This window comes from Paralichthys olivaceus, chromosome 12 (assembly GCF_024713975.1).
Source record: "Paralichthys olivaceus isolate ysfri-2021 chromosome 12, ASM2471397v2, whole genome shotgun sequence".
NCBI classification, from domain to species: domain Eukaryota; kingdom Metazoa; phylum Chordata; class Actinopteri; order Pleuronectiformes; family Paralichthyidae; genus Paralichthys; species Paralichthys olivaceus.
The window spans coordinates 15,478,458-15,494,515 of NC_091104.1; the positions used below are offsets into that span (position 1 = coordinate 15,478,458).

At 44.2% G+C, this 16,058-nt stretch overlaps 2 protein-coding genes across 3 annotated transcripts; one reads left to right on the top strand and one right to left on the bottom strand.

The window, feature by feature from the left end:
• Positions 1-1,791: 1,791 nt before the first annotated feature.
• On the bottom strand, positions 1,792-10,989 carry exoc5 (exocyst complex component 5). The gene is made up of 18 exons (XM_020085045.2): positions 10,784-10,989; positions 10,356-10,450; positions 8,733-8,880; positions 8,395-8,589; positions 6,927-6,991; positions 6,660-6,688; positions 6,430-6,539; positions 6,279-6,323; positions 6,046-6,186; positions 5,879-5,961; positions 5,575-5,784; positions 5,319-5,466; positions 5,130-5,238; positions 4,176-4,296; positions 3,968-4,054; positions 3,737-3,845; positions 3,383-3,598; positions 1,792-3,022 (listed from the first exon to the last, which is right to left on the bottom strand). The coding sequence occupies exons 1-18, from the start codon at positions 10,808-10,810 to the stop codon at positions 2,834-2,836; spliced, it is 2,127 nt and encodes a 708-aa protein (XP_019940604.1). The 5' UTR covers positions 10,811-10,989; the 3' UTR covers positions 1,792-2,833.
• A 33-nt stretch (positions 10,990-11,022) lies between these two features.
• ap5m1 (adaptor related protein complex 5 subunit mu 1) lies at positions 11,023-15,997 on the top strand. Of its 2 annotated transcripts, XM_020085047.2 has the most exons (9): positions 11,023-11,239; positions 11,589-12,249; positions 12,345-12,572; positions 12,662-12,801; positions 13,684-13,769; positions 13,872-13,984; positions 14,103-14,199; positions 14,287-14,404; positions 14,677-15,997. In XM_020085047.2, the coding sequence occupies exons 1-8, from the start codon at positions 11,172-11,174 to the stop codon at positions 14,367-14,369; spliced, it is 1,476 nt and encodes a 491-aa protein (XP_019940606.2). In that variant the 5' UTR covers positions 11,023-11,171; the 3' UTR covers positions 14,370-14,404; positions 14,677-15,997. The 2 variants fall into 2 exon arrangements, with proteins under 2 accessions (XP_019940606.2, XP_019940605.2); XM_020085046.2 differs by having other exon boundaries at positions 11,026-11,239; positions 14,287-15,997.
• Positions 15,998-16,058: the final 61 nt, after the last annotated feature.

Sequence of the window (16,058 nt, forward strand, 5' to 3'; positions counted from 1 at the left end):
TGGATTTCAGACAGGGGGATCCCAGTACGCCACAGGGACATCACCTGGGTCCTCTTCCTGATGGCGCGTAAAATAAACCCCCGAAATTAATATGAGCCACCGGCACACTGAAGAGCAAATCATTATGCATCATTAGGTGAAGATTTAGTTTAAACGTGTTTAGCAGGAATTAAGCAAAGCTGTTGTTGACATGGATTGACTGCTGTAATGCTTTATTGTCAGTGCTCCAGGAGGCAGAGGGAGGGCCGGCCTATTTGGGGTATGTAGCGGCAGAGACGCACCGAAAGCGAGGATTTGTGGATGCTGGGAAGGACTGACTGGGTGGAGGAGAGAGAGTGGACAGACAGGAAAGTGTGGTTGATGATTTGGCAGAGGAGGAGGAAGAGAGGGGGATGAACGATGAAAGGGTAAACACATGTGGTCAGGGGAGGAGAGGGTTTGGTTGCAGAATTTAAAATGTTGAATCTTAAGCTCAGTGTGGATGCTGAAGTGTTATTAAAGACTCGGGATCTGGCCTGAATCTGCACGAAAGAGGGTCTTATTTAAATCTAACGTGCAGGTGATTTGTCCTCAGATAGCCGACACTGTATCCACACAAAATTTGGGTTGTGGCCTCATTGTAACTTGGAAAATCTGAACTAATTTATTGATCGGTCTGACTTTTATAATTGTGCAAAGTTTAATTTTACAACATTTTCCTGTTACTGCACAGAGCCAGAAGGATCATAATGCAAACTGATACTGGGTGAGGTTACCAATTCAAGGCCAAACACTGTGATATTAGAAGGATTTCCTCATATCTGAACGACTGGGAGAAATACAGTATACTGCGGGTGCTTATGTGGTGCTGTTTTTTTGGAAGGATGTGGATGAATTAAACTCCTGTAGGAGAAAAAAGCCTCAACAAGAAGCAGAATCAAAGGTGGAACACGAACAACTCTTCCGTGGACGACTCAGCCACAGAGAAGTTTCCCCTCTCCCGTCCTGACGCCCCCTGTGTTTGTATGTACTGGCGTCTTTATGTGTCTGAATGTGTATGCAAGAGCTGCTCAAACTGACGCGTAAGAGAGGACAGTCTTATCCAGCTCTCCAGTGTTGACAGTATTACTAATCCCCTCCACCTGCTCAAACACCCACCCCAAAAAACACATCCCTCCCCCTCTTGCATGCGCCTGTGCCGGGAGTCCCTGGGGCCGGGCTGCGCCTCTGCCTTCGTCTCCACGCCAGTTATCGTCCCCGGCCCGGCTCCGCTCCCCCAACCTTTCCCCGTGCCACGTACATTAATCGCCGCAAAAACAAATAGTTTTCAAATGTTTGGAAAAGACCCACTGTTTGCATCAGGGCCTAACAAAATAATTTTTACAAGCTATCCAGTTGTGATTAGGGCTGAGAGAATTGAATTTATGTGGCATTGATAATATTAATATTAACCTAATTAATTATGTTGTTTGAACTTGCACAGCACTGTGTGTACCTTCTACACAACACTAACCAGCCGGAGCTGGAACTGAGCTCTCAGGCGTCTCTATCTCCCCGGCTCTCCCCCAGTCCATGACTACTGCACACAATTCATCAACTCGTAGATATCTAATCCCCTCTGGCTCCGCTCACTTCCTGAAGTCTAAGAAAGAACTTTACTCTGGTGGCAAGAATTCCCATGAATACTTGATGACTTCTATAGAAAGGAGGACCGTTTCATCTCACTTTGAAAGTGACATTCACGAGAGAACTGAAGTGACTTTTGATTCACAGCTCTGCATTTATGAAGGATATCACGAGCAGGGACGAGAATAAAATGCAACATCTTATTTAATGAGTCACTAATTAAGGTTAACAGCAGCACAGTGGGAGCAGCTTTGCGTTTGAGACAAGTTTCAGGCATCGAGGACGCGATCTGGCGTCTTTCTTAGTGCAAAAGACAGTGAGTGTGAACCTCCCATAAGCCCTGTGTGAAGACGTCCCCTCTAGTTTGTTTCCTTCATCGGCAGAGGTCAACATTTCAATGTCTTCTGACCCAGAAACACTGCAGATCCAGTCTGTGTGCACCGCTGGATGAGCAAGTGTTGATCTGTGCAATTACAGTGACACATACTCAGTGACCCATCACACCAGTCATCTGAGCCTAAGAGGGGACCACCCAAATCTCCAGAGAGGCTCTCAGGCCTGCGTATAGTTCAGATCACAGCTCTCTGTGATGGCCCGTTGACCTTTAGCTTTGTGGTCGGAGCTCGGAGGTTAGAGAGGTGGTCATGTGTTTCTCTCAGCCAGACGGAGCTCTATCTCATGCTCGGCCGGGCTGCATCTGCTGTCTACAATTCATTACGAAGAGAAGCTGTTCCCGATAGACAGTGCTACTGCAGGCCTGATGTTTGACTTTACAGAGTGATTGTTGACTGTCTCCCTTTACAGCAGCTTTAAGGTCTTTTCTTGTGCACAAGTGCAGCCACAGAATTTATATATTTGGCACAATCAAAAAAAAAAGTTTCTCAATTTTCTTTTCTTCTTTTACATAAGCACAGAATTCAATGTTGTCCATTTACTTGTAATATTCAGAAATCTTAGATTGGTGATGGATTAGTATTTAAAAACAAATTAAATCTTAAGTCAATAGATATTTAAATTTCTTGGAGAAATAAATCGGTAAAATGCACATTTCCCACATTCAAGGAGCAGTGGCCTTTGCCTCCATGATGTACAAAGCGATCCCAGTCAAGTCTGTATGCCGGGGCCAGACCGATGCATTCTCTGAAACAGGGATGGGTTTCTTCAAGGTGCGTCATCTCATCAAAGCATTGGTTACTGGACGGAGGGCAGCAGAGTGTTGTATCAGTCACTAACTGAAGTGGCGGCCCAGTCTGGCTGAACGGTAGTCCACTCTGAGCTGGACGAAGGCATGCAGGAGGTTCCGCTCCAGATTGGTGAGCTGCTCACCCGAGCAGACCTGCTTCAGGTTGTCAGGGGCGACCACCAGGAGGTTACAGAGTGCGTGGAGTGTGTCGAAGAGCTGCAGCACCAGAGGAACCTGGAGGACACAGAAACAACATTTTCAGATGATCATATAAATCACAGTTTAAGGAGACATACGAATTTGAAAAGTCAAATTGCAGAAACTGTGTTATCGTCTAATGAACCTTATCATATCTAATTATATATTTATCTCAGCATCCTCAGGGCTTGAAACACAAGCTGTTGACATCCTTTACACATTAAGACTTCCAGTGCTGATAAGTCAATCAGAAGAATTAGTTTCTGACTTGAAGTTATCAATCAAATAAAACCTTTCACATATTTGTGTATTCCAGGGTTTCCTGGGAAATAATTTGCATAAGGTTCTTGTGTCTTACCCTCTGACCAGTGTATCCGTGACCCCACCCCCACTCACCCTGAAGTCTTTGGCGCATCTTCGGTATTCAGCCACGTCGCAGATGGCTAGCATGCCTCCCATCGAGCTGTAGCTGTATTGCTGTAGGTGCTCGTGGATGAGCCTGTGGAAACGCACGCCCAGCTCCGTCAACACCACGTCCACATTTTTCCCATCCATGGATTTCCGCACGTGCTCCACCTGCCGACCGACGTAGGCGCATACCTTGGAGCAGGCCTGTCGGGCAGGAATACACAAAGGGAAACATGGAGGAGATGCTGACAAACTAACAAAATCCAAGACAGTTTCAAAAACTTTCAGTTTTTAGTCAAAGAACAGGATAGAAAAATGAGGCCGGGGCCTTTAATCTCTTACTGTAGTGTACTGGATCATGACGTTGTTTTCATCTTCAGGCCTAAAGTCAGTCTTTTTCTGCTCGGTTGCCAAAATGTGCTTCATTTGCCCCACCATGCAGTTCAGTGTTCTGTGTGTGGCAGAAAAATACATAAGAAAACGGCTTGCCTTGCCATTTGTTGGTTTAGTTTTCTACATATCAAAGATAAAACATTTCACTTGACAGTAGTTTCCCGCTTATTTTAACCTCACCTGTCAATTCCCGTGTCCAGTTTCACTTCCATCTGTTCTATCACCTCTTTCTTTTTGTGCAGGCACTCGGCCAACTTTTGAGATGAGCTGCAGAGATATTTCAAAGGGTAAAATCAGAGTGCACCCTTTCATCTAAAAATGATGTGTCGATGAGAGACAGGTATATAGCAAAATAAATATTCTGAAATATATATAACCACTAACTGACCTTATTAGAGGCATAAGCTGGTCATTAAACTGCTTGTCAAACAAGTGGAAGATAGAGTTTGCTTGTTGAACCACATCCAGAAAGTACAGGTTGGCATTCTTGGCGTCTGATGAGGGAATGGCTGTGGATCAAAGAGAGGTAAAAAAAATAAACCAAAATGTAGGTGAAGGAATAAATCAATAGGATTCACAAAACGCAGAAATCTGCTGTTGCCTGTTCTCTATGGGGCGACGTTACATTAGCACAACAGATGAAACAGAGATTCTCATTCACATTAACACTCAGTCAGTGAGGAAAAAGTAATCAAACCATGGGGGCATCAGTAATTCACTTCCTTAAAGCAGAATGTACCTCATGGATCGAACACTGTAAGATACCAAATTCATGTTTAGTTCCACTGTAGCTGCCTGGAGGTGATAAGCTGTCTCCTTATTATACAGCCACATGCAGGATGTAAAGAAGTGCCAGACACAGTCTCCTTCACAGAGTGGTAACTTGGATATTTATCTGTTACACTTATTAACTGCAACAAAATGTGTTAGCTATAGCATTGAATGGTGTCCATAGCAACACGCTTCATCTGGTCCCTGACAAAGTGAAAGGCTACAGACGTAGTAGGCTCAGGTAGGTAACTGCAGTAAGTGATGAGACATCAGGTGTTTTTTTCCCTTCAGGTGTCAAAGGAAAAACAACTGTGGTGGCTTCACTTATTTAGATGCGGCGTGAAGGGAAACAGGCTTGAAGGTTAGAACTCATACGCTACACTGTAAAGATCAAAAAGTCCAGCTAAGAGTTTGTAGCTTCATTTTGCCTGAGAGGACACAACCTGTGCATTCTTTGGTCAAGTTGTGAATAGAAGACGTAAACATGAGTATATTTAACACTAACCCAGTCCACACACACAGCAAAGCAACATATAGGCATTATGGTTATAATGAGTTTAGCAGGATGTACCTGAGAGGCCAATCTCCAGGGCGTAGTCAATGTGATCCACACACAGATGTTCCACCAGCAGCAGGAATATTGAGAAGGCGTTCTTGGGCAGGTCAGAGGGATCTGAAAGCTGTGGGACCCCAAAACATACATAAAAAATATATTTCAAGACTGCTTTCTCTACCAGCTAAACAAAGCAGAGCAGCTTACCCTGTTGCATCTCTCAAAGGCATGGCGTGTCTCTTGCAGCAGGTTGACAACCAGCTCTGGGGACAGAAAGGTCTCCCCATGAGTGTCGATGCTGGGGCCCAGTGGAAGGTTTGTGCGCTGTCTGATACGCTCCTTCAGCTCTTGAATACTGTAGAAGAATATGGATTAAGATTACTTTGTGCATTGCATTTTATTATTGTGCCAAAGATATTTTCAAAGAATCCTAACTTAATCTGGCATTGAAGAAATTTCTGACCTGCCAGTGCCTATGGGGCGTTTCTGATGGTTCTTGGAGTCATAGTATCGCTGCAGAATCATGGCACCTCGAGTGCGAAGGTATTCTCTCTCCATGTCAATGTAACTTTCCAGGTAGGAGGAGAAGATGCTCTTTATCAGCTTGGACAGGAACGTGTGCTTGTCTGAGCCCAGGTTGAACTCGGTTAGCTTGGTGGCTAATGTTGTGGTTCTGAAGAAAGCGTAAAAAGAAAAGTACAAATATCAGTATTAAGGTAAATGTGTTGACAGAAAGTGAATAGAAAAAAAATTGTCAAGTTATTTACCTGGTGTAAAGGTCATAGAGGTTCTTAAGGTACTGTTCCACATCAGAGCGCCGGGTCTCATCCAGTTTATCCTTGACGTGGGCCTGCAGACACAAAGCCGTCAGATATAAACAGACAAATGAGACACAGCTACTACACACTTAACACACGAGCGGTGGTAGAAATACCTGTAATTTGTTCTCAAAGATGTTTTGGATGAGTTTGGCCATGACAGTCTCTGGGCTGCTGAAGACCTCGCCCACCTGCTTGTTGACCCTCTGGCATAGGACTGCAGTGTCCTCAAACACATCATTCCTCAGGTATGCCCCCTAGAGACAGAAAAGGGTTAATCAAGAGACTGTGGATATTACTGGCCCCCAAAACATGCAATGTAACACATAAGAGGAACTTTTTTACTCACTTCTTGACACTGTTTGATATAGACGTCTACACAATGTGCATAGCCCTTAAGAAAAAAGACACAGGAGTTACTACAGTACAACAAGTGACCATTTCAATCATCACACTCAACACATAAATTAATTATATCAAATGCAGACAAAAATGATCACCTTGAAATGTAATAGAACTGCCGCAACTTCCCTCATACGTCCGATTTCACCCCTGCGCTGGGCAGCAGTGAACTCCTGGATTAACTGTCGCTCCAGGTCATGGTACTTACCTGGATAGAAAAGTAAACACAAAGAAATACAAAAATCATACAAACATTTCCAGCTAACTTTGTATTTTTAATCATTATATTGAAGATGGTAGTGTATGATGAGATTTGTCGCAAACTTACTGGCAATTTTTGCCTTGACATCTGCAAACCTGTCAGAGAAAAACACAACAAATCATTCAAGAGACAACTATAAATCCCACAATCAAGGTCAAAAGGTAATGTGCGCTTTATTTCTAGAAACGCATTGATTTCGAAAAAATGCTTAAATACTTGATATAATCTGCAATGGCCTTAAACAACCAGGAATAGTCGACATCACTAATGCACCACCTTCCTCTTGTCTGACAGTGCTCTTGTCTAAAGCTGCCTTCAGGATGCCTGACTCACCTGTCGAATGGCAGCTCCTGGGCAATGAGATGCAGCTTCTGAATGATATCAGCAGCCTCCTTAATCTGAAGAAGAGAGAGAGAGAGAGAGAAGCGGCAAGTGAGTGTGTGTGAGAGAGAGAGATGTAAGGTAAGGGAAAAAGAGAGAGAGCACGACAGAACCATGAGAGGTGGACATCCAGACAGAAAGCGGGCAGGCCGCCGGCGGTGTCTCCACTTGGGGATCATCATCTTAGAGCAGCCCTCCTCCACCTCCCTGTGTTGAACAGGGAGCTGATAACAGACAGGCTGTGCTCACCTGGGCATCGGCAGCAACAACAGCAGCAGCAGTCCTGACTTAGCAGCACATCCAACTCTTTATTGGCATGCCTTTTCTGAATGGGCTGTAATCCCACAGGAGTCTAAATCGCCTTCAATAATCTGTCCGGCCAGGGATATCTGTCTAAAAAAAGGGGGCCCTGTCGAGAACCCCCCTCCCCCGCCCCTCCTGACATACACGCTGGCTGAAAAAGCCCCAGACCTACGAAAGGCCCGCCGTCCGCAACTCCTCTGTTCCTGCAGATGCCTGCCTCAGCTAACATCATTACTCTGCTCCCGTGAGGAGGATCCAGCCTTTCTGCTCGGCGAAGGTTTTCTAAGTATCTGTCCCCCAGCTAAGATTAGCTAAATCCCATGTAAGTAATGTAGCCGTCTCCCTGCAGTCAGGGTTTAGCAGCACTTGTCTCCACGCTGGCGGCCCAGCCCTCCCTTTCAGAAGGATTAGCAAAGCCACCCCCCTTCAGCTATTCACTTGCAGCTTTCCTCTTTCCCCCTTGTCTGGAGGTATGCTCAGGAAAAGGAATCTGGCCAGATATTTCTGCATGCCTCTCCAGAAAACGAGCTCCATCTCCAGCTCTCGTCTCTGGGATTGACCCCAAGACTCGCTGCTCTGCATCCACTAATGATGTTCCTACCAACAGGAATTAATCTGAAGCGTCCCAGCCTCTCGTTGTCACTTACAAAACTGCAAAATCCAACTTTCAGGGGGTCACTTTTCTAACATCTACACAGCCTCTGTGGAGGCTGAAACTATGTGCGTCTCATCTCACAGCATCCATGTTATAGCCACCTTTAAATGTACGATCACGCCACAGGCTCTTTGCCTCTGTAATGCGGCACAAAGCTGAGGACCATCTAAATTCTTGCTCCGAGACAACTTACTGGAAATGCAATTAGGGTTGACATGAGCATGTTGACATCCATGTGAGTCGATCACCCAGCTATTGTCAGGCAGCGAATGACAGTTTATTAATCCAAATTAGCCGAGGGATCCAACTAAAGGGATAAACTTGACAAATTAATATGGATGCTTTACCTCCTAATCCTGTTCATTCTTACCTCCAGCAATATCACAGCAGGGGACCTTGTCAATGGTCACACTCACACACCTCCGCCAAAGTGAATGGAATGAAGGCGTGCAGCATACGCACCTTGTCTGGGTTATTGAAGACGTCACTGCGTAGGTCTCCATCCAGGAACTCGTTGAAGTAGGTCATCAGACGCTGAGCCTCCACAGCCCTCTGCCGGGGTGTGTTCACGCCCTCCAGCTGGTCGCCAAGGTGACAAACCTTGGTGGCCACATAGCTGATGTGCTCGTCAAGCTCTTGGAAATGCTGGAAGGCCACCTGAATTGACACAGAACAGTGAAGACGTTAAAAATAGATGAAGAATTCTGTGTTATATGTTATAAATAAAAACAACATTAGCAAGCTCAAATACATTCAGGTGGCTGTCGATGTTATGGCTCATATTTGACGATACAACAAACCTGGTTGCTTCTCTGCAAATCTTGCACTTTGTGGGCAAACTCCTTGGCTTCACGATGACACTGATGCTCTAGCTTCTCCACCCGCCGCTGGATCCTCTCATCCAGCTGCTTTAGCTCCTCTATGTGGTTCTCAAACTCCTCTAAGAGCCTATAACAGAGGAGAGAAGGTATGTGGATCCAGAACTTCATAACACACAAGTAAAAACACACAAACATTGCTTTTATTCATGAGGAAGTAATTGCAGAACACAAGGTTAAATCTGTCCCACTGACCTCACACTTACAGTTAATAGTACCGGATGCTTAATTCCTGGGTCCCCAGACTTAAGAAGCTCTGAGAACTAGCAGCTTCGTCAGCTGCATTTTAAGTGTCACCAGGACCGCAGAGCAAATGTTCTAAGTCAGCACCACATTTCACAGAGTAAGAAACATCCCAAAATGATGAGTGTATAATCTCTTGACTAATTCCCTCAGCACTGGCTACAGCTTAAAGACATCTCCCATCCCTTCCCAATAGACACTCATTCCCTGGCTGGTGACTCACAGTATGGTGGCCTCCACAGATATGTTGTCTCTGACTCCTCGCTAAGAGCTTCCAACGAGGTGGAAGCAACAATTTTGTGAAGGAGGAAGATAAGGCAGGACGGATCTACAGTACAGTTAAAGTGTTATGGCATTTTTGCTTACGAGACGTAAGTAGGTCCCCAAGTATAAACACAACAACAAGCAGTGAAAATGCCATGGAAAAAAATCTTTGACACTGATATTTCTCCAACCTAACCATCAAAGACATCGAATTAGCATAGAGGACACCAAGATGAGAAGTGTAAAAGGACAAACTTCAGTTTCTCAGAGTAATTGGCAAGTTAACACTGAAAGGTATCCATCAAGAACCATAATCTATAGTAAAATATTTTCATTGTACAATTTATCAAGTGATTTTTCTGAAAATAAACTCAAAAAGGGGCATCTTTACTCTTCAAAGAGTCAGAAACTTCCTGACAAGCAGGATAAATGGCTCTAAAAATACAAAGGATTGGAGGATAAATAAAGTACTATGTACACAAATACATTTTCAGGTTTACTAATACTTCTTGACTTGACTATTAATAAAACATCTTTCTGAGAACTTTTGTTTGTCGTTTTCATAGAAATATTCAAGTTCATTTTACATACAAGTAAAAAGTGCATTTTATACAATTTAATAACTCATTGTTAACTGTCTGCAGTTTATTGTGATTATGCAAAAAATGCTCTTGCCAGGGCAGCAGTGGAGTGTTAATCTGAAAATAAAGTGTCAAAAATAAATGTAATAGGCAGCATAACCTGCCGTATGAGATCCCACTAAACTACTGCCTCATATTCAGAATAATCTGATGGGTTAGGGGGTAGAGCTACTCCTCAAACCAGAAGGTTATCTCCATCTGTATCTGCCGAAGTGTCCTTAGGTAAGATACTGAAACCTGAATTGTATAGAAAAAGTGCTGTCTGTAGATGCACTGCATGAATGTGTGTGAATGGCAACAACCTGCACTGTAAGGCGCTTTGAGTGGTCATCAAAACTAGAATACAGACCATGTGTGTGCTGGGAATATGACTAAGAATGAAAAGCTGCTTCTGTACCTTTTAGGGTCAAAAGCCTCAGCTCCTCCTTTGGAGCCTCCTCCAGGAGTCCTCCATGCCAACCTCTCAATGTACTCATCCGCGTCAAAGGGCTCCTGGGGGGGGGTGTCATGTTAGTGCTGAGGGTCACCTCCACATACGATCATTCAAACACTGAATCTCATGTAGTGATAATAAAAGCACACACACTGGGTAACTGATAGAACGGCTGATAACAGCTAATAACGATGCAATTTCTTCGATTCGTGAAATAAACAGGATTCGTCCCAAACAGTTTTCACAACATGAAGCACACTTCCTCTCAGCTGCTTGAGTCCATATTAGACCTTAATAACCCAGTGAATACTGACGGGCACCGTTAGGCTGCCGTTTACGATAGTTAGCAGCCTTGCTAACCTGACAGCTAAACACAGCTCCGGTCATTTTACCTCGAACAGCTGAGCGGTCGTCGCCATGTTGACGCTTCGGCTGGCTTCGTGTTGAGATGCAGGTCAGGAGAAGGAGCTCGGAGTCGGTAAAGCCGCCGACTTCCGCATGGATTTGGCGATTTGGTGCAGTTTCGCCCTTTGTTGACAGCCTGATGATTAGCAGCCCAGCTTCCTGTATGAGAGCAGGGTGGGGATGGCTGCGGCCCAGTGCGCACGCGCCGGTGTCGGCTGATTGGCGGTGGAAGTCACGTGACACAACAACAGGAAGTCGGTCCACCGTGGATGTATCATGAGACCGCAGCGAGTTTGATCTGTGACAGAATGTGATCGAACATGATGAAAGTCAGGTTTGATTTTTCCCACGTGAGGATTTAGTGCAGCCGGAGAAATGAGTGTACGAGCTTTGTGGATTATTTCTCGCGAGAAGGGAGAAAATGTGTCGATACCATTCTCAAGGTTTGTAACTTAATGTTGTCCCGCTACGATCTGTCACATAGCTTATAGCTGTGCGTTTTAATGTCTCGTCTAATCTTCAATTCATTTAATATAGTCTGAAACTAACTTACTAACATGTATTATCATTATCATCATCATCATTAATATGAATAATCATATAAATGTGTGTAATTATAAAAATATTTTACAAATATTTGTTGATAATATTTTATTCGCATGTTATCTGGTGGTGTTTCCTCCTTGTACAGCCACGTGTTATGTTAACAAAGCACTTTATTGTTATTGTTATTTGCTATACTTCCTACAGGTCATCAGCATGTTGCATCATTCTTGTGTCTCACCCCCACAGGAGGTTCCCCACTGTGGAGCACCGTGCTAAATGCCTGGCAGGTTCCTCCTATGTAGCAGTCCCAGAGGACAGCACTGTGCTGCAGCTACTCCTCACTGAGCTGGGCCTCTCCGAGCCAGACAAGTCTTATGTGGCTCTCAGAGACGACTGCCTTCATCGCCAGCGGTCACCGGCACTGGAGCTGCATGTGGATGGTCCTGGAAAGGGAATACTGTGGCCAGTGTTGGCCATCTCACAAGGGCCCCTTATCCTGGCTTGCCTGTGTTTAGTGGATGCCCCTCCTGAGCCACGGCCACCCCTGGCCAACCTGCTCTCTGTCTCACAGGGTCTCACGCTCCTGGCAGGCCTGCAGACTTATCTCCTGGGCTCGGGGAATAAGCTTGATAGCGAGGGGCCGGCCTCTCGCCTGGCATTGCTGCCTTCTGTGCTCCTGCAGGTTTGTCCACTTGGGACACCCCTGGATGTGCCAGCACTGGCGACACCTGCTACGCCCACAGCGCCCACACCTGCTGGGAACCAGAAGCAGCCAGCCTGGAAGACAGGTCTCTACCGGGGTCGGGCAGTTGTGAATGTAGCATTGAAAGAAACGGTACGCTCCATGCAGTATGGCAAACAGAGCAGACAGGACCTCTGGGATGTTTATGGCACAGTGACATGCAAAGTAAGTGCACAGTTGAAAGGGAAAAAATCTAATTATACATTTTTGACTATTAACTAACTTTTCCTCTTGCTTTTTGTTTTCTCCATCTTTCAAAGTGTGAAGTGGAGGGTGTGCTTCCAAATGTGACGGTGACCCTCACACTGCCACCAAATGGTTCTCCACTCCAGGACATCCTAGTCCATCCCTGCGTCACCTCACTGGATTCTAGTATCCTGACGGCCAGCAGCGTCGATAACTCTGATGGCTCAGCATTCTCTGGGCCGTATAAGTTCCCCTTCTCTCCTCCCCTCGAGCCCTTCAGACTATGCAGTTATACATCTCAGGTAGGGGACATACAGCTCCTTCTCACATGCTTCCCATTCCACATGTTTGTGCTGCTGTCATATGTGACTCATCCAACTTTATTTATCAGGTTCCTGTTCCCCCTATCCTTGGATCTTATCAACTAAAGGAAGAAGAAAACCAGCTGCGTGTGTCAGTGTCCCTGAAACTTCATGAAAGTGTCAAGAACAGCTTTGAGTACTGTGAAGCACATCTGCCATTCTTTAACAGGTGAACTGCAAAACAGGACAAAATATTTTAGATCTTAAAAGCCAATTATAAATAACAGCAAATGTCAAACTACAGGGAGTTCTTTATTTTTAAAAGAGAAAATGTAATATCTGACATGAAAGGCATTTTAAATTTTCATATGATCTAAAAAAGGATGAGTGGATTTTTTAAATGGCTTGATTTCAATTTTCAGTTTTTTGTAAGAAAACCTAAAATTACTCAAATAGAAATTAATAATCTCAGATGTGACCATTAACAAGACAAAAGTTCTGGTGTAACCATCATTTAAACTAGATTAACTTTAACTTTTTCCTAGTCTTGTGATATATGCATTTGGATGACAATAAATATGACAGTGTGTTATATGGAATATACAACTGTGAAATAAAAGTACAGTTTTTGTTGCATTAGTATAATAGTGACAGCTCAACAGACTGCACATGCAGCTGTGTCAGCAGGTTGACACCGTCAGGTATTATGTTTCCGTCATCCTGTATCGTAAATGAGATTGTGGACATTTGTACTTTAGTTTCAGTCTTGTTTTGCAGAAACATTACACCCCTGGATATAACCCTTTTCAAGGATTTATTATATCAGCAGATCATTCAACTGTCAGCCTCTCACATTTAATACACTAGTCCCTGTGGGGTTTTCTTACAAACTGAAAGTTTCTTTTTAAAAATTGACCAGTTCAGGTGTAAAATATGCTGTCACTACTTGCCCCTGTGTCAACATCTGTTTAAAAACGCAGCTAAATGTGTTGAACCCATAAAATCTAAGTAATGTTCAATTTCAAAATTCTAAAGTACTGCAATCTCCATTTAGCGTGGTTGGTTATATGAATAATAACATTTATATGTGGGTTGTGTGTGTCTTGTGCAGGGATCAGATGGGTTTGGTGGATGTGAAGGTGAGCTCTGGACAACTGGAAGTTTCAAAGGAGAAGAACCTGCTGGTCTGGACCCTGGGTAGGCATTTTCTCCTGCTCATCACTGTAAATAAAAACACTTTTATTATTATGTATATTTAAAAAAGAAACTAATGAGTAGATACCTGTCTCTGACATATAGGACAGAAGTTTCCTAAATCTCGTGAGGTCACGATGGAGGGCAGGATCACCTTCTCTGGGCCCACACCAGGGCCTGCTGACCCTCTTTGCACAGAACTGACTGCCTACATCAAAGTAGGTTCATATGTGTGATGAAAGTGATGAGAGAAACCTGCTGCAGTAGAAACATGTCTTTAGTCTTAATGTTTACAATGTTCTGCAGTCATTAACAAATCCACTGTTATTTTCACAGTTGTATTTCAAGGTGCCTGACATTACACTGTCTGGATCCTGTGTGGATCAGCATTCAGTGCAGGTTTATTCCTCTGCCAAACCACGGATTGTAACATGTGAGCAATTTTAATGTTATTGTATCAAAACATTCTTGCATTTTTTTATTTTCTGAAAGTAAAAATTGTCCGTCTGTCTGTTTACAGCCCGAGAACTACAATCCAAAGAGTACTTTATATGGAACTCAGCAGGTGCTGCTCCGGTGTCGTCTGGGCAGATGATGCTGTAGGGTGGATCTGTAAAAGAGGAACTTTTCTTTTCAAGGTGCACAGCTCACCGGATTACACTGTATTCTATGTGAAGGACATGTGACTCCATTAGATTAAGTTATTAGAAACTTGTTGTGGCTGGAGTATTCATAAATGAGCACCTGTCAAATGGTTTATAGATGTAACACGTTGTCTAATATTCACATGTAAATAATTTTACAAATCACAGTATGCAAACTTTGACATTTTTTTGAACATACCCTTTCTTGTGGTTAAATATCTTTCATCCCCCAACTTTCACCCTCCCTAAAATTTTTCCCATTTCAGACACAAGGGCCACCCCTCGCTCTGACAGTCCCACTTCAGTGGCTCTCCATCAGCCGGATAATTAGCAGCTGGGACCTTGTCATCAGCTGTTGTGGGCCTGAAGGAGACAGGCGGCTGGCCTGTGAAAGGCCAGGCTGCTCTGGCCAGTGTTTTGGCTACAAAGGGCTCCTCTTTTAGAGCTGGCAGGAGCCCTTACCCCTACCAATCACTCACCCCCGCCTCTTTTGACCCCGTCCCCGCCCTGTCAACTAGTGGTTTGTTCAAACACACAACCTCTCCAACCAGACTGTGATTGAGCGCTGACCCTCTGGCCCTCTGAGACTTTAAAAGCAGACGGTCCCATTCATGAGCAGGAGCTGCCTAATTGGTGAAAAAGTCACAAGGACAGTGATGGTGGGGTGGCCTTTGAGGTTGCAGAGGTGTTTTAACTCGATTAATGTAGAACTTCAGGTATTTGACTTGTGATCTTTTTTGTTACAACACAATTGTCAGGGTATGTCTTTCTTTATTTTTACTTAAATATCAAAAATGTATTTGAAGACATGCTTTTGCACAGTTAACAATTACTTTACCTGCACTATGATGAGTAATAATAATGAATAACCAGCTGACTAAGGGTTAAATCTGAGGCCCACTGCTTCTCAGCAGCCAGACTCCTCTGAGTGGCCTCATTGTGTGCTGTTGGCCTCTTGTGCCCCTTGCTGGTCCAAATGCTACATTCTCACGTGGATTTCCACTCTGAAGGCTGACCATGACCAATCCTCTGTCAATTGGAACCAATTGCTCACACGGCATCCTTCACCTTCTTTTTATGTGGCAGTGCGGAGTGGCAGACACCAAGACCTCTCGGCTCTCCCCTCCACGATGATTTGGCTTTAAGGCCCAGTGTATGTGGCTAGCGAACTGGAAGAGGAGATGTTTTTTTTTTTTTTTTGAGGAGTTGGGCCACTCTAAATCTCCTCAATATGTGGTCAGTCTGGCTCCTGTAGTCTGCAGTCACTGGCCTCTCGCTGGCAGACTTTGCTTTGTTGATTGAATGGCTTGCTAAGTAGATGGACTCGTTTTAATGCGTTGCTGTGGTCCGGTGCCTTCTGCTCACACTTTGGGCGTGAAACCTAATGTGTATTTCCACATTGTTAACATTAAAGGGATTAAAAAAAAAATTTCTGAATGTAATGCAACACTGTCGATCATCATAAATCATGTTAATACATAATGAGGATGGATTGAAGTGAGTGATCAAAATGTATCTGATGATACCAAAAGATTTTCCAAATGAAAAACTACACAATTAATAAAAACCGCAGCTGTTGTCCACTGAGCTGTGGATGTTCACTTCACTGTGTCCCTCAGCCCAATCATGACACCCAGTGGCAGAGCTC